The sequence below is a fragment of the Anarrhichthys ocellatus genome, unplaced genomic scaffold (assembly GCF_004355925.1).
Source record: "Anarrhichthys ocellatus isolate YVR2014 unplaced genomic scaffold, GSC_Weel_1.0 scaffold93, whole genome shotgun sequence".
In the NCBI taxonomy this organism is placed as follows: Eukaryota; Metazoa; Chordata; class Actinopteri; order Perciformes; family Anarhichadidae; genus Anarrhichthys; species Anarrhichthys ocellatus.
Window position 1 is genome coordinate 580155 of NW_022280123.1, and position 26066 is coordinate 606220.

The following is a 26066-nucleotide window of genomic DNA, read 5'->3' on the forward strand; positions in this document are numbered from 1 at the left end:
CTCTCTCTCTCTCTCACACACACACACACACACACACCCAGTCTGCAGGGTACTGATAAGGACCTGATGAAGACAGAAACATACAGGCGACTGAAGCTACCACGTCTAAGCGCTCTTCAACCGCTTATATTTTGTTTCTTATGGACACTTTTTAGTCACTAACTATCCTTTGTAGGTCGTAATGTGTTTTTTTTTTATGATGCATTTCAATTAACTGTTTTTTTTTTTATTTTACTGTTTTTTTGTTGGTTGTGAATAAGTTCATGTAAAGTATCATCCCTCATCTGAAAAATGTTGTATTTAGCAAGTTGTGCCGTAGGTGGCAAATGTATGAAGGCGTTGCCGTCTGCTGGGGCATTAGTTGTCGCTGGAGTCAGAGGCTGCAAACAGCTGTGTCTCTCAAATCTAAAAAGCTTTTTTACATATTTTTTTTTAATCCTGCAAGAATACACTTTTAATCTCCTAGTAGCCAATTTCTTCTTTTTAAGCAAAAAGTTAGCATTAAAAGATATCGGATATTCATGAATCACTGGAAACCTTTGGTCCCGCAGTCGTTACAATCCTTGAGCACTTTTAGTGGAGAGCCTTGCGCGATCGGTCGGTCGGTCGGTCGGTCGGTGTAAATGCCCGAGAACACTCAGTCTTGTCTGTTGAGTCTGTGTTGTTTGTCGCCCAGCGTGGTTTTAAAGCGGACGATGCTGCTAAAGGAAGAGAGTGAAGTTGGTTGAAGACCTTGGTGTGTTAGAGATGTTTTTTTGTTTTGTCATTTTTTACAGCTAACTGAATCCCCCAGAGAAAGGAGGAAAAACTACAGATAGGAGTTCAACTTTTCTGCTCAGCCATGTATTTCTTCAAAGCCTGCTTGCGTTACGTCTCTAAAGCAGTGCCGACCAGTCGACTGATGTCTCTTCGCAGGATTCCTGGGTTTTAGAGTTTGAATTGCTCTTTAAATCATCATGCGGTCAGTAGTGTGACGGAGCTGAAGACACGAGTATGGGGAATTTGTATGAGGACCATCACTGAAAAGTGGGTCTAAATTCAATTTATGGGCTATTTTCCTGTTTGTTTTTACTTTCTGGGTCAGCGATCTCAGTCGGGGATCAATGTCTCTCAGCGCGCTGAGCCCGGCTCGCAGAGCGTCATTAAATACGTCTTCACACTGTGGGACAATGTTTCGGACTACACACTAATAAAGCCGTTACAGAGCGCCAGACAGAGAGACTCGATGCTCTTCACATGTAAACGTTTCACTGTTCAACATCTACGTCCTCTGTAATGTCCCGTCACATTTAGTTCTATGTGGGTGTGCATTTTGAAGTACAATAGGAACACATTGTCAGATAACGGCATGAAGTTTTTTTTATTTTTCATTCAAATTTTTTGTTTTTACTTTTCCAAACACACAGCGACAGTTACATAAAAATTAAAAAGTCAGTATTGTTATATTAACGTCGACCCTCCTAGCAACAGGCCGAGATGGCACCGTTGTATAACAGCACGGCGGCTGTAGTTATTGCCATAGAGACGGCGGCGGTGGATGCGGGAGGGGTTAATGTGTATATGTATGAGGTAGGGCGTTTCTAACACTCCAGCCATCGCACAGAGCAGATGGGTGAACTAACCCTGAATAGGACTGTAGAAAGTTTATTTATTTATTTTTAGGTTGTTTATTGTTATTAGTCCCTCTAATTTGTTTAAAGGGCATTTTATGCAAAATGCTTTAAAAATAAATGAGGTTTTTTTCCACTTTTGTTTTGGTCTCATTTGTTCTCTTTTTATTGTTGATAAATGGGGCTAAATAACTATTATAATCACCCCAAAAGAATACACAACCTGGTGATGGTTTTGACTTTGGTTTTATTTTTAGTTAAAGCTGCTCTCGATAATATTGTAATATAAACAATGATGTGTAATGTCAACAGTGACCAACCCACAGAAAACTCCAGAGTGTTGTGTCATCTTTTAGCTCATTGATTTGGCTTCATGTCCCGCAAATGTACCGTTTCAGTCCACCTCATGCTTGTTTTCAAGTGAGGGGAAAAAAACTGATAAAAGTTAGCAACCAGCTGGTGAACGTGGTGGAGTGTTTTTCAGCTCAAAAGCCAGATGTTTCCCTCGGGAACAAAAAAAAACGGAACTGAAAGTAGTATTGAGGTGGCCAGAAACAGGAGTCGACATGAATGCTGGCGTTGTATCTGCTTTATGTTGAAATAGGCAATTCTTCACAAGCAGTTTATACTTCTGTCAGTGTTTTGCTTACAGCTAGTTGTGCTGCCCCCAAGTGTACAGAAGAGAATACAGGTTTGAGGCAGACAGAGGTGAATACTTTATACTACGAACTTTATTTAAGTAAGTAGGAAATTACAATGACGGCACTCATTGTTAGACATATTAATATCGAGATTCTTACATTGAGCATAAAAATAATTTTTATCTCCAACTTCTTTATGGATTTAACAAATCCAATAAAATCATTAAGGATTCACCAGTATATTTAATAATAAAATGTACATCCAGTGTACATTTTACTCTGAAAAATCTGTATATTAGGTATTCCACACGTCGTGGGAGCACTGTGGGATTTATTGTTGTCACCGCTGGTGTAACGTTTAGTGGACAGTCTAGACACACGCTGCACAATATAGAGATGAGATGACCTACATTGTGACGGTTTAACCCTTAATTGCTTTCGCCAAAAGCTTCACCACAGGAAAAGGGAGTTGAAGCAATAATGGGGCCTGCTCTGAGGCTTACTCTCCATTTAATGGAACTTCAGCTGTGCCAAAGATAACGCGTCATACTGAAACATTAACTTGAGCTACAATGTCACTCATTTGGCACTTTGAGTCCTGCAACCTTGGATTTGTGCCTCCAGCGGTTTGCTTTGACTGGCTTCTGGAGAAACGGCTTCATTGTCCTTCGCCTAAACGTCCGCCACTGTTTGTCTTTTTTTTTTTTTTATTCTATTTGCCGTTGGAGGGTGTAACGTTGCAGTGCGATTACCGCAATGAATATGTAAAAAGGAGTAGGCTGAGAACAAGAGGAAGGAAGAGGTTTCAGACATGACTTCACCCATAAACAGTACGATGTAGTTGTAATATATGGCTCTTGTGAAATCAATGTTTTTTTTCCCCTCTTTTTGCAGTGTGCAGACGTAACACTATGTATACAGCTGTTACTATGTCACCTTTGTACCTGTGTTGAATTGCTTCTAATCCAGCTCTGTAGCTGCCACAGCACAGGCTGGAAAGATGCGTGCTTGAACTGTTGAGCGAGGAAGCCAAGGGTTAGATTGTCCCCCCCCCCCCCCTCACTATGCTGTGTGTCTGCTAAGTGCCTCTTTGTTCTTCTTCAAGGCCTTACTCTGCCTTCACATGCTTCTCTCACACTCCTCCTTTTCTGGTAGCAAAGTGTTGATGCTCGGGTACTTCAGCATCCATCAAAGACTCGCAGGCAGTCGCAAATTCCTGCATCCCATTTCTGCTCCCACTTGTAGGTTGTAACTGAATGGATGTGTGATGCCAGGCCTTGGAACTTGTACTGCGCAGATTGTGACAGGGACATTTTCCTCTAGCCCCATGGCACTGTGGTTTCTGCCTAAACGCTGCTTGTTCCGCATCCATTATGAGTTTTGTAGTACAACATGATCATTTTTAAAAACTTGTAAAAGTAACTTTTTACTTGTGCAATGGCTGCTTTTGTAGTTTCAGATAAAAATAACTGTTGACTTACCATTTGAAGTGATGCTGTGAAATCAATCGCTTTCAAACCGGACTAAAACTGTGATGAGAGCTTGAAATGCTGCTGCTTTTATCTTTCTTTCCTCTTGTTCTTTGGATGAACTTTGTCCTTTATGTTTTTATCCCGGAGAATAAAAATCAAGACAGAACCAAAATACAACCACTCTGCTTTTCTCTCATATATTTTTAAAGTAAATACATTCCCAAATCCCCACTCCACATTTAGAGTCCCTTTTTAAGGCATTGATCAGCAGGACCCTGTTAGGCTGGTTGCTGAGGTAAACATTACACACAGCTGATGAATGTTCATAGAAGCAAACAAATTAATCCTCTCAAGTATTCAGAGCATGGGCTGGAAGCGGGTGACTGATCCTAGGTCAGTTTTACAGCCTCATGGTAAAGTTAACCTCTGTAGCCCTAGCCCTATTTGTAGGCCTCTGCTCGAAAATTGCATACCCATACCAAAGAGAGTCTATTTCTGCAACTACAAGGTCTATTTTAATAATTTAAAATTATATAATACAGGTAACACTTGTGAGATGTGCTGATATGTGTAAATATTGTGTATATGTTACTGGTTAATAACATATACACATATGGCACAGCTCAAATTGAAAAGTTCCAGGTTCGCCTGAAAAAAAAGCACTTTTATTGAACATTTTCTTTTAAATAATGCTGATTGAACCCTAAAATCACTCCACAGTCATAGCACAACAGGTATCTGGTCTGTCCAAGCTAATTTTACTTAGCAAGCCAGCATAAATGAGGTCTGAGTACAGAATTTCAAGCCAAATTTTCATTTTTGGAACCAGATTTTGCGCTGCTCTATTCTAATTTTACATACTATATAACTACATATTAACTATATATTCACTTGCTTTATCACTAAGAGTGTTCAATACATCATAATAAAGCAGTTTGCAATAATTTTCAGCCATGTTCAGTTATTTCCAGATGTCATATGTGTCATTCATGAAAAAAACCTGCTCTGACTCAGTGTGTATGTGGGATTTGTAAGGCCTGTGATTGGCGGATTTAGTTATATGACACGTCGTTAGGTCCGGAATAGTCCATTGAAAGCCGTCAGGGGTGTTGTTTGGAATGCTGAGGGTCAGTAAAAATCTTGATAAGGTGGGCTCGACCCCCATGCGAAAAATAGGTTGGTCCAGGCGAAGAATGCGGGCCATTTTCGCATGCCAGGTCACAGCACGTTCATTTCAATGCAGGCAGAGAGACCAGGAAACGGAGCACAGCACTGCAGCAACTTTCAATAGAATAACTATTTTTTTCCGGACGAAAATCGCCAAAAGGTATGTAGATTTTCAATTTTATTTCTCGAGAGCAGTGTGCGGTTTCTTGGTTTCTCCTGTGACCTTTGAATGCTTTGTCGGAGGTCTATTTGGACACGCTGGGTCGACGCCGTATCGAGCCCTCGTGCGAATTCATGTATCCTTCGGCCATTTTCGCTTGGTGATAAAATATGAATTTCTGCTGCATAGTTGACGGATTTTTTGCAGAAAAATCCTGATATTGTGATAAATCTTCTAGTGTATTGAATTAGTTTGTGTATACTGTGTATAATTGCGTAAAATGGCTTGCATGATGATTTTGCTCGGACTTTATTTATTTTTTTCGATATTTTACATGTCTGGACCATTTTTCATATTATTTGATGAAAAGTCCATTCGGAACCTCGGTACCGGTACTCGAACCCCAAATGGGGCTCGCTCGGGCTAAAGAGCTATGAGGACAGGAAGGCTGAACCTCGAACAACACAAAGACGCAACTTCATCATAGACTAACTAAGGTTTTTTAACTTGTATTTGGACAAAGACAACAGTTTCAGCATCACTGTTTGTGATCCGTTCTTTCTATTCGGCCATTTAGTAGCGATGCTGGAGATTACTATTGACCCTTCGCTAAGCCCTGCACCCCCTCTGCTAATCAGTCAAGCTGTCAGAGCTATGTTACTATGGAGCCCACAGTCACTAACTGCACTGCCTGAAGAAGTATTATCTGGGTAAAGAAATTAGTGTTTTTTTTTTTTAGCGAGAGTCTACAATATGTGTTTGAAAGATATATGAAGGATGTCAAACTTATTCAGCAGAGACAACAGGTTAAAAAGATAAAGTAGAAGCTAAAGTGAACCACCACATCACCTGGCGATCGAGACAGAAGACAATAAACGTAAGGAACAACACTGTTCCTGTATAGCCGGGTAGGTCTTTATTCACTGTTACAATCATTAAACGCAATAGCAGCATGTGTATACATTCAGTATACCTCGAGTGTAACTTAGAAGTGCAAGCGCTAGTTAATGACGTGCTATGGTGCTCTGCTAATGTTAGCTCCACAGGTTCTTATGTAGAAATGTAACATTTTAGAAACGTATGTCTCCTTCCAATTTTATCAGGCATTCATGATTTTTGCTAATTTACTATATAACTACTCTGATGTTAAAGTGGCATTACATTTGGTGAGGAGCGCATTATGACCCAACGTAAGGGACTTGACACTTGACTTGGGACTCCAGCGCAAACATTTGAGACTACATAACAGCCACAATCTTACTCTGAAAGAGTGTTTTAGGAAATTGCAATGTAGTGGAGGCTTCTGCAGGTTGCTGCAACATTTCACAGAGAGGCCTGAAGTTCCTCTTTTCTCAGGGCGGAGAGCCAGCAGACAGGGTTCCCCTCCGAAGAGATGCACGTGTGAGTTGTTGGAGGAACACCTGCTCCATGTGTGTGTGGGTGCTTTGTTTGACTGGCTACAATGCAACACTCATTATTTAGGAATTAACTGGATTTCTTTTCATGGGTCCAGGCTTGAGTCGTTATTGGATTATTTAACTTACATTGTCTGTTATACAGTCTTTGTTAATAGGAGATAAAACGTGGATATCAACATCAGGATTCCTCTTCTTTTTTTTTAATCAACACATTCTGAGAGAATGCCAGACAAATTCATCTCTTTGTTTTTCTCAACCAATCTTGGATTGAGTTGAATCTGTTGACACAGGCCTGCTGTTGTATTGGTTCTTTGATGGGTGTAACAAAGAGGAATGCGTTCCCTTTCATTACAAAGAAAACATGCTGAGGAAGTTGAATGAACATGTCCTGCAGATGTTTCCAGGACATCCTTAGCTGTGGGGATCTTTTACAATTGATCCTGTGATGTCCCTTGTCCAGTAGTTCAAAACATCTTACAAAGTGGTGGTTGCTTTCCATACCTTTGTTACGTATCTGAGCCCTTAAACTCCAGCTCAGCTGATGTTGAACTGTGATACACACTAGACCACGTGTGACTGACGGTTGTCTGGTTTGGCACGTCTGATAGAAACCATCAGACGTTTGTTTTCTATTCCAAACCAGGACTTACAATCATGATTATCACCCCAGCGATCACACACTCTGTCCGTCCCGCTCTACTGTTTTTTCTTTTTGTGCAAAGAACTTTAAGGTGTGTTTCTGGCAGGTGAGAGTGAGCGGGCGCGAGCCAAAGCTCCGCAGCGTACAAACGAATGAACTCCTGACAGCTCACCGATGTTAAGACATTCCTCACTGAGTCACAGCAGATCAAGATGTATGTATGCTGAGACCGCTGTGTTTAAAGTCAGGCCGCCCGGATCATTCACACCAAGCTAACCGCACGTTTAGATAAGAGGTTTAGATAAGAGGTTTAGATAAGACCGTGAGGTCTAAAGGCTTTTGGTGCTGCGGTGGGCAATGCCCTTTTCGAGGAACATTTTTTTTTTAGTTGCATGTGAGCATCATGTGCTTACTATAAACATAGAAAAAACTGCCAGCGGGGTCACCGATGCTGTGAAGACTGGCCTCTTCTTCAGGGTGAGTCGATTAATGAAACCTCTGCTGCACAACCCAACAGTCGGTCTAGTTGTGAATTAGACGAAGGCCAACATATGCTGCAGGACTGTTGACCCACTGCTTTATACTTTTTACTTTTGTAAAACATTACAAACTTGCTACAACGGTCAGACTGAATCGAGATGTGGTCTCTAGAGGGACTTGTTCAAAGCTGCCTAAACGATCTCTATGTTTTTTGTGATGACAAGTCGTTTTTGAAGGGAGAAGAGTTCCCTGCGATCCACAAATGTTTCTCACAATATACACGATAATAATAAGTAATGTTTAAAAAAAAAAAACATGACTCAATGTTTTTACTGAGCATATTTTAGCACATTGATTTAACAGAAAGAAAGGGTGGACACACACAAGATAGAGATGTGTTTTATACTATTTTATATTACTATTTTTGTTTTACTGTTGTACTATGACATGTAGCTTGTTCACAAAATAACAAAATAAATGTTTGCTGATTGTGTCAGGTTTAGTGGATAACTTTCATATTGTGTTGATTTTGGCCGTCCCTGTGGACAAAAGCGGTAGTGTTTCTAAGGCACCAGAGCCCTCTTAGAAAACCTCTAATTTTATGACAGCGGGGTGTGACAGTGTGGCCCGCTTAGTCCTGGTTCTGGTTCTCCCATGCCTCCTTTCTCTCTAGTGGGCCCAGCAATACAGCGTGGTGTCGGTGTCGGCTTCCAGCGGGGACCGACACAGCAGCGAGGTGACGCTCTGCACCTGGTCAGAGGAGGAGACGCTGTTGCTGGGCGCAGAGCACTCCACCTCCTGCCGGAGCTCCAACTGCAGGTCGGCAGCGGCAGCAGATCTGGATCTGAAGGTCTGATTTTGCCTGGAATCCAACCAGTTGGCATCGATAACAGGCATTAAGAATAACTACAAAGACATTTTTCTTACTTATGAAGGTCAAATAGAGGCATCAGTATTTTATTAACAATGTTTCATAACGAGTTCAATGTTCATCATGCATGGTAACTTCAACTATTTCTTCTTTTTCCCACACCGTGATGCTGCAGATAAAGGCTGTGTGAGAGGAAACCTGACGACCAGAACAACAAACAGTCGATATCCTCACGACAGGGGACACAGACAGGTGTGAGCTCTGATTTTCACTTCCCTACATTAACACACACACACACACACACACACACACACACACACATACATACACTGGTAGCAGTGTTTACATGCTCCTTGGGACATACCGAGTACACATGAGCATAGAGGCTCACACAAAGACACAGACACACACCGGGTGGTGCACTGGGATCAACCGGCCACTGTTTACTTGTGCTTGTCTTTCTCTATTGTTTCTGAGGTTTAAAGGACCACAGAGGATGAAGACGTGAAAACACACACACACACACACACCACCTCTACATTCTGTTTGTATTTGTCTTGCTGCTGACTTGATTTTTATAAAATTTGGGGAAATTATGAGGCATATGTGTTTTCACGGTCAGTACATATTCTACACAAATAGATTCTATTATTTCATGGTACTTTCATAATTTGAATTAAAATAGTCAGAGCTGTTTTGCTATTACTATTCTAATTTGCACTATTCATACTTTACTGTCTGAGACTGCCATCAATACATAGACATCAATACAATTAATAGCTTTCTTGCTTAGTCTGAGATCTCAACACGTTTCATGCATTAAAGGACCAACTTGTGTCCATTTAGGGAGGTCTATTGGCAGAAATGGAATATAATATTGGTAAGAATCCTTAGTATAATGACCTGAAACGAAGAACACAAATTGTGTGTGTATTCCTGCTCTCTTGTTCGTGTTTGTGCAGCAACAGCATCTGTTTCCAAAAGCTTGATAATCACAGCCTGGGTAACTTCTCTTTTCAGGTATTTAACATCTCTGCTCATCTCATCTCATCTCATCATCTCGGTCCTTTATTCTCTCCCCTCAGCATCAGTCACGACCAGACGTTCAGGCTAACAGGCAAACGGCACGGTGCTGAGGGCAGTATTGACGCAAGGATGCTGAGTCATAAAAGCATTTGTGCGTGTGTGTGTATTGATGCAAAGGGGCACAGGTGTAAGCCAGCCATCTGTTCTTCCATCTTCATCGGAGTAAACAACATTTGTTCAGAGAAGATGTCCATGTTTTCGCTCACTGAACTGCGTTGTCAAGTTAAATTATCGTCAATCGACGATAACCCATGTCATGTCAATTCAAAGACTCGACTGTCTAGTCATGCTGAAGAACCACAAAACCAGCCAAATCAATTCAAGTCACGACAAATTAAATCAACAAACTGATTCAAGTTGTCAAGTCTTGTCATGTCAATTTAAGTAATGTGAAGTCATGTCAATTTAAGTAATGTGAAGTCATGTCAATTTAAGTAATGTGAAGTCATGTCAATTTAAGTCATGTGAAGTCATGTCAATTTAAGTCATGTGAAGTCATGTCAATTTAAGTCATGTGAAGTCATGTCAAGTCATGTCAAGTCATGTCATGTCAATTTAAGTCAAGTCTTATGTCAAGTCAATTCAATTTGAGTCAAGTCAAGTAAATTTAAAGTCAAGTCAACTCGATTTACGTCAAGTCTAGTCAAGTCAAGTAAAATCAAAAACTGAAGTCAAGTGAAGTAATTTTCTTTGCTTGCATTTAAATCATAACATGCCTTCTATAGTTAGTGTAAGCGATTAGTAAAAGCAACATCTGCATCTGTTGCAAATATTCGCCGTTCACAGAGACAGCAAATTGTTTATAGCATGGCATTTTTAACCATCAGAAGCTTGTATTCACAATGTCTGCTGATCTGCATAACTACGCCAGTTTAATACATCAAAGGGCTTGTGTGCCCCATATTTGCCTGTAGGGCATGGAAATGCATCCTTCATATATCAGTAAGTCTGCAGACTGGTCACTAGAACTATCATCTGGGAACCAACATTGCTCATGGGCCCGTCTCATGGATCCCCACATGACTCCAACGAAATGTTTTAGTGTGTCTGGCTCCCAGGAAGGAGAGGGCTTTTCTTATTTGGAACACACATATAGGCTACGATGGGATTTTGTAGTTCATCATGCCAATTATTTGCTTGACATGATCTGTACACACACACACACACACACACAGTGGTACATACCATGTTGCGCCTCAGAAAAGCACCAAAGGTTAGCAGTTGTGTGTGTGTGTGTGTGTGTGGGTGTGGGTGGGGTCAATTGATGTGTTTGTACATGCGTGTCTGAGCTTTTGAGTGTTTGTAGATGCTGGGAAGGAAAATGAATATCACAATATGCTGACAGATGGTTGGAAAGAGTAGACAGCAGAGACTGGCCTTGATGAATTCATAGGTCATTTCTAAACATCGTCTCCTCCATTTTTAATAACCGTGAACAGATATGAAGGATAAGACCTCCATTTAACCAGAGAGGGCCGATCCATTCAAAATGAGCGGGAGGCATAGATGAGACACTGATATGGTGAAAGCAATATACAGTAAAGCAAGCAATGTTGTTTGATCATTTGACTGCCAAATTAAAATTCTGCAGTTGGCAATATATATCTGTAAAGAGAGCCTCCCTCCAGATATCGTTGGCAATAATTGAGGCGTCGCTTTAATTGGACATTTTATCTATTTGAGTGTCAGGCACTAAAATATTTCTAAACCTCTCATTATCAAAGGAGACTAACACAATGTGCCCGGAAGTTGCCGTGCTATTGTAATGCTGCAGTTTAAGTTTAACTGTAAAGGTTTTGAATGACCAAAGCAACACACAACTATTATCTTCTGTTTATAATAAGCACCGTCATCCACGGGTGTTTAAGCCATCTTTGAGAAAAAGAGATTACCTGACTTTCGGCATCAAAGCATCACATTATAGCTGAGAATTAATATTGTTTAACGTTGCAGCTTTAGTTTACAGGAGAGATGACTGCTGCTGTGGGCCTGCAGGGCCTGCCCAGAGGGGTTTGAGTGACAAACACATGCCATATAAAGGTGTCAAGATACTTTCCTGCTTATTATAGCACTTGTGGTTTCTCTCTGACATTCCACACACTGAAGATAAAAGGGCATGTGTATTCAAACATGCAGATAGAGGTAACACGGAGTGTGTAAATGCTACCGCCAATCATTGTTGTCATCCTAATCATTATCATCACCATCATCATCATCATGGCAGTTACTTAAGCCCCCAGCAGTGTTTTTCAACCTTTCCTGAGCCGCGGTACATTTTTACACAGTACACAAAAAAACAAAAAAGTTATAAAATGACACATTGTAGCATAATACAGCATATATGCTGACAATTTAATGGCAAGTCTCTCAATTTGTGGATCCTTACTCGGTGTGAAACCTGGGCCTGTTTAGATGAACACAAAGCTGATATCCTAGCAGAAACTGAAGAAAGGCACACGAAGCTCTTCCTCAAGAACTGTCTCTCTCTCTGGTTTTAGTTTTGTTGTCCAGGGCCCACTTCAGAGTCTGCATTTTTCATTTTAAAATATTTCTCCATCGCTGTTCGTCTTGTCACTGCAACCTCTCCCATCATTTAATTATACTGTCTTAAATTAACAAGGTCATCATTGCGCGACATACTGCCACCCACTGACATTGAAGAGTATTTAATTACTTAGCCAGTCACTATATTGCAGGCTCAGACGCTCAACAATGGCAAATTATTTTCTCTACAGGAAAGACACCATAGCAGTCACTTCATTACGTTTTCTCTACTGAAAGGGCACCATAGCGGTCACTTTATTATTTTATTCTTTTTTTACACCATACATATGTATACATTTTGCCCATTTTGAGCATTCAAAGGGTACTTTTGAGTGTTTTTTTGCTGAGGCCACCAGTGTCCTCCGCCACACTAGAGGGCGCTGTTACACGTCCACACTGAGTTTAAGTCTGTTGCAGGAAGTGAAAGTCACTTGCCAGAGGAAAGGCATCGGCGCTCGGCATGCGAGTTTGTTTGGATTTCCACGTGACACCGACCTCATTGAAAACAAGAGATACAACCCCCCGAAATATAACATCAGTGCACCACGACAGTCATGGGCAAAAAAAGCAAGAAAGAAAAGAAGGTGAAGGGAGCGGAGAAGACAGCTGCCAAGATGGAGAAGAAAGTTTCAAAGAGGTCCAAACGAGAGGAGGTAAAGTTAATGTTAAAATGGGCTGAACTATTAACACTACGTTCATATGTGTACTCTTTATAGGAATCAAAGACGCTGCGCCAATAGCTTTGTACAAATGATAATGCTAATATATTGTGAAAATGACGTTAGCTAGCGTTAGCTCAGGTCTGCTAACTAACTGCATAGTTTACCACAAATGCTAACTACAGTCTAAATCAGTGGCAGGTAACACAACTGTTTGTTATTAGGACTAGCAATATTACTAGGACCCACAACATATCTCTAATATCTTTTGTTTACGTCTGTCCGGTTTTGTTCTCATTACTTTTCATCCTTCTCTGTCTCCAGGAGGATTTGGAGGCTCTGATTGCTGAGTTTCAGAATCTGGATTCAAAGAAGACCATAGTAGTAGAGACAACATGTCCACCTCCATCAGCGAGGTGAAGGACTGCACCGCTCACCTTCAAGTTCAACTTCACTGTGTCCCCATCAGGACAACTTGTCGCGCATGTACAGTCTCGACCGTTGACGTCTATTTCCACATTGGCTGAACATATTCTTACCATTCATACTGCGTTTTCCTAAGTACTTGAGAAAAAGCAGTATGTATGTTATTTTGGAAGGTTTTCAATATGTTTTGAAAATTACATGATGACCTATTTTAATTTTTTTATTTTTACTTAGTACTGTGTTAGTTTATATCAAGCGATACACACACACACACGCACGCCCTGGGAACATTGGCGGTGAACCCATGTGCCAACCAAACCAAGTAATAATGGGAAGTGTGATAACTGACTACCACAGAGTTGTTGAAGAGTTTCATGAGTTTTCCACACCGCCCAATCTAGTTGAGCTTTAAAAGGAGGTTGCTGTTGCTGCAGGTCTGCTATACTGATTGCGGTGGTGTTGTTATGCTAAACTGCTGATGTTTAGCAGTTATGTTTACCATCCAGAGGGACGAAGGAACTGGAGCACACTGATTGACTTGTAGCCTTTAATTATTATTATTAATTTGTTCCAGACCAAATTTCTTTGTAGTTTAAAGGCTAAAATCACACAGCTGCTGTCACAAAATCTTGTGGTTGGTTCCATTGGCCTCTTTCACCCCACAAACCAATCTCACCGACGCCGGGCCAACTGAGCTGACTCCGTTTTAAACCGAGCCCTTCAGGTTTCTGATGTCTTTTTGTGTTTTTTCAGATTGAGTGCGTCTCTCTCTGGCCATCCGGAGAAAGATGAACTCATCCTGTTTGGAGGAGAATTCTTCAACGGAAAGAAGGTAGCGGAAAATCCTCTTTAATGACTGAATGAGCAGGAAGCTCACATGCTTTGATTTTTGCCAACATTATTAATAAATCCTCATCTAAAACCCGCTTTTTTTTTTTTTTTTGCAGACGTACCTGTACAACGATCTGTTTTTCTACAGCATCAAGAAGAACAGCTGGGTGAAATCAGACATCCCCAACCCTCCTCCGCCTCGCTGCTCTCACCAGGTACGAGGATCCCAGATCCTCCTGTGCTGCTCGCTGTCTGTCCCTCTGCCTGTGTGAGCTCTCAGCTTTGTTGTGTCTGATCTGATTCTCAGCAACAGTTTTAGTTACTTCCACATGAGCAGAGGCGTGTTGACTGATATAAATCAAATGACAGATATGCAGCTAAATTTGATAGACCCTTGTAGTGCTGCTTAATCCACCGCAACACTATTTGAAGTCCTTTATTTGATGTGATTCTCCGATTAAACCACAAGAGGGCAGACGGCAGTTGAGGAAACTTATCGGCAACGTCATCACGGCTATTATGTTGCAAGACAACTAATTCAATCTGAGGACATCAAACCTCTTTATCTCGCTCTGTTCATGCACCCCTCTCCTTCCCCTCCTTTTCTCCCTCCTTCCCTCAGGCGGTGGTAGTTCCCCAGGGTGGGGGTCAGCTCTGGGTGTTTGGGGGAGAGTTCGCCTCTCCAAACGGGGAGCAGTTCTACCACTACAAGGACCTCTGGGTGCTGCACCTGGCCACGCACACGTGGGAGAACATCAAGTGAGTGCAGAGGGCCGTACAAACAAGACGTGAGGATGAACGGGGGGGGGCGTCGTAAATGGGAGTAATGATCGGCAGAATGAACGTTTAAACAGGGATCTGAGGGTGACCAGCAATACTATTTCATCGTAATGAGTTCATTCCATCCTGTAATGCGAGTCTTATCAGTGGATCGATGAGTTGATTGCTTAGGTAATAAAAAAACAAGTTAACAGCTCAATTTAAAAAGTCCCACACGGTGTTGTGGGTGTTTCACTTTGCAGGCAGGCATCAGCGATCCGAAGTGATTTCAGTTTTTTTTTTTTTTTTTTTTCTTTGTTTCTTTCTCCCCAGGGTGCCTGGTGGTCCACCGGGTCGCAGCGGCCACCGCATGGTCCTCAGCAAGAAACAGCTGCTGGTGTTTGGAGGTTTCCACGAGAGCAACAGGTAGGCGGAACGTTACTGAGTGATCAAACGAGGACAGTGTCTGTAATGGAGAGGACGGGTAATGTGTTCCATTACTTCCTTCACACCCGTTAATGGGAGAGTGGAGACGGCTTATTGTAAACCCTGTTCATTCTACAAACAAACAAACTCACAGAGATCAGTTTTATCTCTTCTGGTAAACACATCACATGTAATAAGTTACATCATTCTGTGAATGAGCATTGAATTCTCAACTTATCATATCATATCTGGACATGAGCTCAATATTTTTATGTTATCGGCTTGTCTCTCACAGCTCTGACGTTGGGACATTTTGGGTTTGAGCTGAATGAGAGCGGCGTGTTGTTGCTGCTTCTATCTCATCGAATGTGTTTTTGTAAACAAACTGAAAGTGATTGGCAGGAAGTTCTCTATGAAGGAATAAATGACTCTATATCCCCTTCTAACAAAAGATTCTTATTTATTTAAGTGCAATTTATGTTAACAGCCAGAGAATCCATTTAATTTCCATTTTGGTTGAGATAAAAATTTTTATTTTGAGTTAGAGACCGACATCTAATCAGCAATCTCTTCGCAATCTGCGATAAAGTCGACAGTCCTCGAGCTCTTAAATGTCTCAAAGTTGTGATTTAGTTTCAGCCCGTTCCTCTCCTCCGCCTGCAGGGATTTTATCTACTACAACGACGTCTACTCCTTCTCCCTGGACACCTTCTCCTGGTCACGCCTCGCTCCATCAGGCTCCTTCCCCTCCCCACGCTCTGCCTCTCAGATGACCTCCACGCCCGACGGCATGGGCGTCGTCATCTACGGGGGATACTCCAAAGTGGTGAGTGTGAGTGTGTGTGTGTGTGTGGCTCTCCTCCGTATTGATAATGCATTACGTTTTGTGATCTGCCTGATTGTGTGCGTTTTTATTTAGCGAGTCAAGAAGGACGTAGAGAAGGGGACCATCCACTCCGACATGTTCCTTCTCAAGCGAGAGGGTAAAGAAGGCCAAGGTACACAAACACTTAAGGTCCCGAAATAATCAAAATCATTCAGCTTCTTTGCTTGTTTGCTGATCTTCCACTGATTTCCCCCCGTCCCCCTTCCTGCAGAGAAGTGGTCGTGGTCCAGGGTGAGCCCCTCTGGGAACAAGCCCACTCCCCGCTCTGGTTTCTCGGGGTCGGCGGGCCCGGCGGGGCGGGCGGTGCTGTTCGGCGGGGTTTGCGACGAGGAAGAGGAGGAGACGCTGGAGGGCGACTTCTACAACGACCTCTACCTGTATGACACGGTGAAGAGCCGCTGGTTCCCTGGACTGCTCAGGGTAAGACACAAGGAGCCGCTAGATCAGTGTTTGGATGAAAGGATATGATATACAATATTTAATCTATATTTCGTTAGATAAAAATTCAAATGATCACATCAACTTTAAAAAAAATATACTTTTGGACTTTAAAACGCTCTTTAAAAGCTTCAAACCGGTGACATTTCGTTGCACCGATTACAAGGTTAACAGTAGAAATGTTACCGAGTAATCTACTAGGAATGTGCTCGTGCATGTACGTGATCGGCCAACACGGGGCATTACCGTATGATGTTGCGTTGAAACTCTTTTTTGCCGGATGATGGAGCCTCCTCCGGTGGCATCCCCGTTGCGCTGCTGGACCGGCCTCATTCAAATGAATGAGAGGCCCGCGGCCTGGATCCGCACAAATAGGAATAGCCGACCACTTTTTTTAAATGGATTAATCATTTCCATCAAAGTCCTCACTACTGATTGGAACCATCCCCTCTCAAGGGAGCTGCCGGTCAACTGCAGGGTGTCGATGCTTCCACTTGTTTATCCTTTTGTTTCCAGGGAAACAAGTCGGAGAAGAAGAAACGGAGACGGGGGAAGAAGGGTGGAGCAGAGGGGGAGGGAGCAGACGGGAAGGAGGAGGAGGAGGGGGCACCGCAAGGACCCACTGAGGTCATCAAGGAGATTGTCACCGAGGACGGCACAGTGATGACCATCAAGGAAGTGATCCCTGGAGCTCAGGAGGACGAGGATGATGAAGAGGAAGAAGAGGAGGAGGAGGGCGATGGCAAGATTACACTCGCACACTAAACACATTTAAGATGTGAGAAAATATCGATAGGTTGGACAATCACGGGCTTTGTTTTGTTTTTTCAGCCTCGGCCCCCCTGGTGGAGCCCTGCGCGAGGTCCAGCGCCATGGCAACTGTGCGTCAGGGCAAGCTCTTCCTGTACGGAGGGATGTTCGAGGTCGGCGACCGCCAGTTCACCCTGAACGACTTCTACTCTCTGGACCTCAACAAGATGGACCAGTGGGAGGTTCTGGTGGAAATGGACCCAAGTGAGTGAAATAACACACGTAGATTACAAAAAATATGAAATATAAAGCAGCCAGTGTGCTGATTTGTCTCGTTTGAATATATAGAGCTGGAGGATGATACGATGGCAGGGAACTCTGTGAGCTTTCATTTAGATTTATGATGTTTTTTTGTTTTCTCCACAGAGACACAGGAGTGGCTGGAGGAGTCTGAGTCAGAAGAAGAAGAAGAAGATGAAGAGGAGGAGGAGGAGGCAAAAGGAGCAGAAGAGGAGAAGGAGGCAAAAGGAGCAGCAGCAGCAGCAGAAGAGGAGGAGGAGGAGGAGTCCGAAGAGGAGGATGAGGATGGCATGGGATTATTCCTCTCTTTCACTGTCTTATAATTATCTTTCTTTATTTTTCCCTTCATGCTATTTATAACGAGCAACAAGTACAGTATGCAGATCAGGATGCTTGATATTTAAGGTATAATATAATAATAAAATACCTTATATAAGGTAAACTAACCTCATAAACACACGAGAAAGCATCTCCTATATGAAAGCTGGTATGATGTCAATGGGCGACTCTAGATGCTGAATGTAGATTTCAATAGAAACCAACATCTTCAGTCTTAATGGGCCACATCAGTATATTGGCTGTTATCAGCTCATTGCAAATGAAAATGCAGTGATGCTAAATGCAAATATATAATACCAACACAATCACAACACCAACATGCTGATGTTGTGCGTATAACGTAAACCATCTTAGTTTACCGTATTTACCAATATTTAAACAAATGGTCATCTTGTGGGTGCAATATTCCTCATTAATGGATTATTTTTCTCAGATTTGACGAAGCTCCTCCCGAACCAGAAAACACATTAGTACACACAGTAGTACTTGTAGTGTCTTAATGAGAGTTGTATATTGGGAGATTTGGAGCAGATTGGCTCCTTTTTTAAAGATGTTTGATTTGGCAAGAAACCAGCTACAAGCTGTTCTCAAGTAAATGTAACCAGGACCAACTTATTTAACCTCTCTAAACGTGTGTGTTTGCAGATGAAGAGCAGCACCCCGCAGTGCAGGAGGGAGAGACGGTGACGGACTACCAGACCCGCACGGAGCAGTACTGGATCGGACTGGCACGGGTCAACATGGGCCCCGACGCCAAGGACAAGAAGGTCGTCAAGGTTGCCCTCGCCATGGCCAAAGTCTTCTTTGAAGACCAATAGTGGGATACTCCAAAGTGTGTGTGTGTGTGTGTGTGTGACTGTGTGTGTAAAATAGTGTCTTAAAATTACCTTTTTTAAAACATGTCCTTTGTGCTGCAAATATTCAGTAATGCAAATTGATTTTTTTTTAATGACGTTAACTGAAAACAACATTTAGTTTTCTCCCACTGATCAAATAAAATGTTAACACATGGACTGTTTTCTGTTTATGAATTTATCGTTACATTAGATCGAAGATTGTGGTTTCATTCATTTTGAATAAAATAACTCATAACTTATATTAGATGATTTTCAACATTAAAGGGATAGTTCATACTCTTTTTTTAAAGTTGGGTTTTATGTGGCACTTATCCATAGTCCGTGTTTTACCTTCAGAAGATGGTAGTCAGCACTGCCCCAGTCTGGAGAAACCGACAGGAGGACCAGCACGGGAGCAAAGCATGCATTGCTGTGCACCAACTAAAGAAAGCAGTTTCAGCTGTAGTGTACGCTAGATTTAGAGTTTAACTGCTTTAGCTTGCCGTCAGACAGTCCTCTCCAAGTTCTGTGCTCCCTTTAGTAATAAAAACCCAGTAACTCTTACCTCGCAGGTCACGGCCATAGACCAGCAAGTGTCTTGCGAGGTAAAAATACTGTTTTTGTTAATGGAGTCTTGCGGCTTTGAAGGGAACACAGATTGATATAATGGCTTCAATTCCCTGCTGGCAAAGTAAAGCGCTGAAAATATTCTAAAAATAGTGCACACTTAAATTGATAGATTTTTTATTTTATTTTTTTTAAATAGGTTTTGCTGCTGCCCCCATCCACAGACCCCATCCACCCACTCTTAAAATAAGAGGGGTTGCTGTTTACGATCCAATCGGTGATGTCACAGAAGTGCAGAGAGCCGTGTAACGAACCAGCTACAAGCTGCGGCTCGTCGAGATGCAAACCTGCTTTCTTTTTTGTCCACTTGGTGGCAGCACAACAGGCCCCAAACACAACGTTGAGATATCATTGTGTAAAGTTAATATTGTGAGTGTGTTGGCAAACAGCCGCCTGTTCACACACCCTGCAGATACAGAGCAACATCAGCATTCATTTGGACTCGTGTTTCCAGCCGCTTGACGAATGTAAGTCCAGTATTCACTCTGCTGTTAGCTCGGTCTGTATGTCCACCAGCTAGCTGCTAACTTTGGCTGCAGTTGATGAACTGCACGGTTGGGTTTTAACTCTCTTTAGGTTTGTTGCACGGTTACTCATTTGATCATCAATAATATGATAATATTGACTAGTGCAGCTTCAAGGCCCAGTGGTAATAACTTTGTTCCCATGTACCAAAAGTTATGTTTCCTTCTACAAGAGTTAATTCAAAGTGAAGACGCAACTGAAAATATGATACATTTCCCAAATATGTTTGAAAATAATCCAATATGTATAATGTACCATGTGCATATGTATTTCTAGATTGGGTTTGCCGCCATCTGGTGGACGTCTTTGTCAGTGCAGTCAGTCACAGCAGGGTGAGCGCTTAAGCAGCAGGGCGAGCGCTTAAGAACAACTGCTTCAGCAACTTGCAAATATTGAGTGGATGTGCGAGCAAATCAAAGTGTGTTAGAGCTAAACAAATCAACACAGAGAGGCGATGTCATTTCACTTTTACACCTGCAGTGTGTTGTGAATAAAGCCCCACCTGAAATTGGAAGGTTTATTGGAGGTTTGAGCAGAAAGTATATGGAAAAGTAGCCCAAAGCTGAAAATCAAACCATGACCTGGCATTTCTGTAGTTCCCTCTGATTTAACTGTGACGCTTTAAACTGGTCCTCTTTTCCATCATTCGGGCCAAGCTGTCAAGTTCCCTATAACTGATTCATAATGATGATATCATGGTTTGATGTGCCCCCCCCCTGCTGATGGCTGCCAGCAACACATGCCGTTTGTCTTGAGTTGTACTCATGGGAGGGGGGGGGGGCAGGAAGAGAGAGGCAGGTGAGCTGAGCGGCGGAGGAACGACAGCGTTCAGGGATCTTCAAGTGATGAGAGGGGGATGTGAGGGGAGGAGGTAGAGAGAGAGAGAGAGTGAAGAAGATGGGGCGACGGCAGAAGAGGGGAGAGGGGAAGAGAGGGAAGGCTGGGAAAAGGAGGAGGGGACGAGTGCGCGTCGTGTCAGGAAAGACATCAGTCACCATTGCGAGCACCATCCTCTCCCTCTGACCTATTTTATCCTCCATCAGCATGTTGAGCAAGGGATGAGAGTAGGCTGATGAATAATAGAGGAGAGGGAGAGATGGATGAGAATGAGGCTGCCTTCCTCTCGTCCCCCCCCTTTTTTTTTTCTTCTGCGACCCCCTTTTTTATTTTAACTCCGGGACAAGAAAAGATTTTATAAATAACTAAGGAGAAGGTTTTTTTGGGTGTGCTTCTGACGTAGGGGGGCACGTATAGTGCGTAATCGTCAGAAACACGTCAGTCGTGAGTGTGTGTGAGAGAAACTTACTGGTACTTTATGTCAATAAAGGAGGACGTTTCTAGCTATATGTGAAGCTGTTGTCAGGCTTGTTATTAATAAAGTCTGTTTGGAGAAGAATCACTTTTGGATCATGGATGATGATGTCATAGGGGCCAGAACTATAGTAACCCAATGAGGTTCCCCTTTGACCAGTGGATGGAAATCACCGTTTGTGTTACTTTCATTATTTTTTTTGCACAAAGTCCGGTTGGTGGTTCAGTCATTTTGATCCTCAGGTGCACAATTCCAAGGCACAATTATTGACCAGCCAGAGGAGCTTCCTTATTGGTTGCTTGGAAATGTCACTCATTGTTCAGACAAACCAGATGGTCAGCAAATACAGCGCGCTGCTGGACAACACTGCCTAAATGGAAAATAACTAACATTTAGCAATGTTAGTTCATTTAGTAACATTTAGTTACAGAGCGATACAGCGTTTTTTTCTTCTCATCTTGGTTTTACGACCCACAGCTGTACTGTTTTGGTTCTCACTCATCACTGCCATCAGCAACAGGCAGCTTTTCCAGCAGAGCGCCCTGGTAAACTTATTGTCCAGTACCCGATCAGCACCACATGGCACAGGAACAGAGTTGGTTGCTAGCTCGCTAGCTTAGCATTTAGCTGCTTCAGAGCTAGATATTTCCCTCAGTAGTTGGTGGAGACCAAAAACAGAGCTCCAAGGATTTAGCTCTTTTTTGGGGTCCACCAACTGAAGACTTCAAATGAATGATAACTTTCGTCTATCGTGTATAAATGAGTAACCGTTTGCTAGCATGTTTTGCCATATGAATATTTTTTATTAATTGTGCTATTTAGAGTGTTATTATATTGACTTAAAAGCTGAAAAAATGTAAATGTTATCTTATTGCTGTTTGTCTCAAAGCGGCTTAAAAAAATGAGTTAATGCAGTTTTAAAAACTGCAAATGTACCTTTTGATTTTCTGCTGTAGATGAGTCCTCCATCACCCCCCACCCTCCCTTTCTTTTACTAAATCAGAAGAAAGGGGCTACTGTCCCAAACAATTTTTTGTAACTTTGTGAAACGAAAATTCAACAGGTGCGCCCATTTCACGCAATGATTGGCCAGATGTGTGGAGGTGAGTAATTAAGCAGGGTTTGATCTCTCATTTTTTAAATCCTGCACACAACAACCCGTCACTATTTGTGTGTATTGATAAGTGCAACATTGTTAATGCCTTAGAAGGAAAGACTGACCCAAGTGTGTTCTCCATTTGAATATTCAATCCCATCTCCTACAATATTACCTTCTCATACAACTATAATGCATTCAATTGAAGTGCCGAGGGAAACATCATTTCTCCTGAATTACAGTCAGTTTTAAACGCGATTAACGTAAATTGGAACAAAACAAAAAAAAAAAAAAAAAACACCAAAATTACTTGGTTATGTTTAGTAAAAAAAAAATCACAGTACACATGGACCAGAGGAGTGGGAGTGATGCATCAAAAAACGTAACATAAATTAAACAAGTTAAATGTTGAATTAAGATCTATAAGACCTATATACCTCATTGTACATACCGTAATTTCGCCAATGCTCTGCTTTTTTAAATTATGTGAACCCAGTAACCGTTATCTACGTTTGTGTCAGCGCCTTTTAGCTCTTATTCACTCTGTTCAGAGGATGTCATGGATTTGTGTGCGCAGACACTTGCGTTACTAACTTCTCTAAATCCTAATCCCTCCGTTGTGGTCAGGAAATCCCACTAACTGTGCATCGCCTCTCCTGTTCTCTCGGTCACCTGCTCTCTCTCTCTCTCTCTCTCTCTCTCTCTCCTCCACCCCCCCTCTCTCTACTATCAGTGTGTTTAGAGGCCTAAACCTTAATCCCCAGCCTCAGTGATTTTATTACTGTAATCTGGGCTGGAATTGGTTTAGCTCTCCCACACACTGGCAGACAGAAGGACAACAACAGCAACACGGGCGGCTGCAGGGAGGAGCTGAACGTGAAAAGGAGGACGGGGGAAGAGGTTTAAGAGGGGAAGGATGAGAGGACAGGAGAGGTAGGAGGGGACAGACGGGGGAGTTGATTCTTAAATCATTTTAGTAACATTTGTATCGTCTGGCATTTCCTTTCTGCCCACACTAAGATCTGAACATCACAACACAAAACTCCTCCTACGTGAATCGCCACCTTATCGTGGTGGAGGAGTTTGAGTGGCTCAGTGATCCTGGGAGCTATGTTGTCCGGGGCATTAGCCCCTGGTAGGGTCTCCCAAGGCAAACAGGTTTCAGGGGAGAGCCCAGACTAAGAGCGGTTCAAAACAACCCCTATGATAGTTAGCCCACGGACTACAGCCACCTCGCCCGGACCAGGGAAACCGGGGCACCCTCCCGGAGCCAGACCCAGGAGGGGAGCTCGTAGGCGAGCGTCTGGTGGCCGGGCCTTTGCCCATGGGGCCCGGTCGGGCTCAGCCCGAATAAACACCATGGAGCAGCCACCCTGTGGACCCACCACCCGCAGGGACAAGCATCGGGGTCGGGTGCTATGCAGACCGGGCGGCGGGTCGGGCGGGAGGCCCAGGCATGCCGATCGCCGGCGGCATAGACTAGCTCTAGGGACGTGGAACGTCACCTCGCTAGCGGGGAAAGAGCCGGAGCTGGTGCAGGAGGTGGAGCGATACCAGCTAGAGATAGTTGGACTCACCTCCACACACAGCGTTGGCTCTGGAACCAAGCTCCTGGAGAGGGGTTGGACTTTGTCCTTTTCCGGAGTTGCCCAGGGTGAGAGGCGCCGGGCGGGAGTGGGGATACTCACGAGCCCCCGGCTGAGCGCCGCTGTGTTGGAGTTCTCCCCGGAGAGCGAGAGGGTCGCCTCCATGCGCCTTCGGGTTGCGGGGAGCAAGGCTCTGACTGTGGTTTGTGCTTATGCACCAAACAGCAGTTCAGAGTATCCGGCCTTCTTGGAGTCGGTGGGAGGGGTCCTGGAAAGGGCGCCGCCTACCGACTCCATAGTTCTCCTGGGGGACTTCAACGCTCACGTGGGCGATGACGGAGAAACCTGGTGGGGGGTGATTGGGAGGAACGGCTTGCCCGATCTGAACCCGAATGGTGTTTCGTTATTGGACTTCTGTGCTTGCCATGGTTTGGCCATAACGAACACTATGTTCGAACATAAGGTGGCTCATAAGTGTACCTGGTACCAGAACACCTTAGGCCGGAGATCAATGATCAACTTTGTAATCGTATCATTTGATCTGCGGCCGTATGTCTTGGACACTCGGGTGAAGAGAGGAGCAGAGCTGTCAACTGATCACCACCTGGTGGTGAGTTGGATCAGATGGCAGGGGAACCAGTTGGAAAGACCCGGCAAACCCAAACGTGTATTGAGGGTGAACTGGGAACGTCTGGCGGAGGACCCTGTCCGGGAGGTCTTTAACTCCCACCTCCGGAAGAACTTCTCACACATCCCGAGGGAGGTTGGGGACACGGAATCCGAGTGGACCATGTTCAAAGCCTCTATTGTGGACGCGGCCGCTAGGAGCTGTGGCCGGAAGGTCATCGGTGCCTGTCGTGGTGGCAACCCGAGAACCCGATGGTGGACACCGGAGGTGAGGGAAGCCGTCAAGCTGAAGAAGGAGACCTTCAAGGCCTGGTTGGCCCAGGGGTCTCCTGAAGCAGCTGACAGGTACCGGCAGGCCAGAAGGGCTGCAGCGGCGGTGGTCGCGAATGCTAAAACTCGGGCATGGGAGGAGTTCGGGGAGGCCATGGAGAAGGACTTTCGGTTGGCCTCAAGGAGGTTCTGGCAAACCATCCGACGGCTCAGGAAGGGAAAGCAGGGCTTACCCCAGGCTGTTCTCAGCAGGGGGGGGGAACTGCTAACCCGGACGGAGGACATCGTCGGGCGGTGGAAAGAGCACTTTGAGGAACTCCTAAACCCGACCAACATGTCCTCTGCAGAGGAGGCAGCGCCTGAGGACCTAGGGGGAGGCTCACTCATATCCCTGGCAGAGGTCGCCGAGGTAGTCAAAAAGCTCCTTGGTGGCAAGGCGCCGGGGGTGGATGAGATCCGCCCTGAGATGCTGAAGGCGCTGGACATGGTTGGGCTGTCCTGGCTGACACGCCTCTTCAATGTCGCATGGGGGTCGGGATCAGTGCCCATGGAATGGCAGACCGGGGTGGTGGTTCCCATCTTCAAAAAGGGGGACCGGAGAGTGTGCTCGAATTACCGGGGTATCACACTACTCAGCCTCCCGGGGAAGGCTTATGCCAGGGTGCTGGAAAGGAGGCTCCGACCGCTTGTCGAACCTCAGATTCAAGAGGAGCAGTGCGGATTCCGTCCCGGCCGTGGAACAGTGGACCAGCTCTTTACCTTCGCAAGACTACTGGAGGGGTTCTGGGAGTTTGCCCAACCAGTCTACATGTGCTTTGTGGACTTGGAGAAGGCTTTCGACCGGGTCCCTCGGGGGGTCCTGTGGGGGGTGCTGCGGGAGTATGGGGTGCCGGACCCGTTACAACGGGCGATCCGGTCTCTGTACGGCTGCAGTAGGAGCTGTGTCCGCATTCTCGGCAATAAGTCAGACACGTTCCCAGTGGGTGTTGGCCTCCGCCAGGGCTGCCCTTTGTCACCGGTCCTGTTTGTGATTTTCATGGACAGGATATCTAGGCGCAGCCTGGGGGCGGAGAACGTCAGTCTCGGGGGTCTCGGGATCGCTTCTCTGCTATTTGCAGATGATGTGGTCCTGTTAGCCTCCTCGGATTGTGACCTCCAGCATTCACTGGGGCGGTTTGCAGCCGAGTGTGAAGCGGCGGGGATGAGAGTTAGCACCTCCAAATCTGAGGCCATGGTTCTCTGCCGGAAACCGGTGGATTGCTCCCTCCAGGTGGGGACGGAGTG

At 44.1% G+C, this 26066-nt stretch overlaps 1 protein-coding gene across 2 annotated transcripts in view; it reads left to right on the forward strand.

The window, feature by feature from the left end:
* Positions 1 to 4946: 4946 nt before the first annotated feature.
* The window catches only part of klhdc4 (kelch domain containing 4), a 31779-nt gene continuing 10659 nt past the window's right edge, over positions 4947 to 26066 (forward strand). The window contains exons 1-16 of one of the 2 annotated variants that reach the window (XM_031875700.1): positions 4947 to 5050; positions 8262 to 8438; positions 8635 to 8711; positions 12507 to 12742; positions 13073 to 13164; positions 13928 to 14006; positions 14122 to 14220; positions 14628 to 14764; positions 15098 to 15190; positions 15854 to 16016; positions 16110 to 16188; positions 16288 to 16496; positions 17031 to 17256; positions 17346 to 17528; positions 17691 to 17852; positions 18549 to 18757. In XM_031875700.1, coding sequence (XP_031731560.1) covers positions 12644 to 12742; positions 13073 to 13164; positions 13928 to 14006; positions 14122 to 14220; positions 14628 to 14764; positions 15098 to 15190; positions 15854 to 16016; positions 16110 to 16188; positions 16288 to 16496; positions 17031 to 17256; positions 17346 to 17528; positions 17691 to 17852; positions 18549 to 18721 — 1794 coding nt within the window. In that variant the 5' untranslated portion in view covers positions 4947 to 5050; positions 8262 to 8438; positions 8635 to 8711; positions 12507 to 12643 and the 3' untranslated portion in view covers positions 18722 to 18757. Of the gene's footprint in view, positions 5051 to 8261; positions 8439 to 8634; positions 8712 to 12506; positions 12743 to 13072; positions 13165 to 13927; positions 14007 to 14121; positions 14221 to 14627; positions 14765 to 15097; positions 15191 to 15853; positions 16017 to 16109; positions 16189 to 16287; positions 16497 to 17030; positions 17257 to 17345; positions 17529 to 17690; positions 17853 to 18548; positions 20977 to 26066 lie in introns of those variants that run through there. The other variant, XM_031875699.1, reaches the window with a different exon arrangement.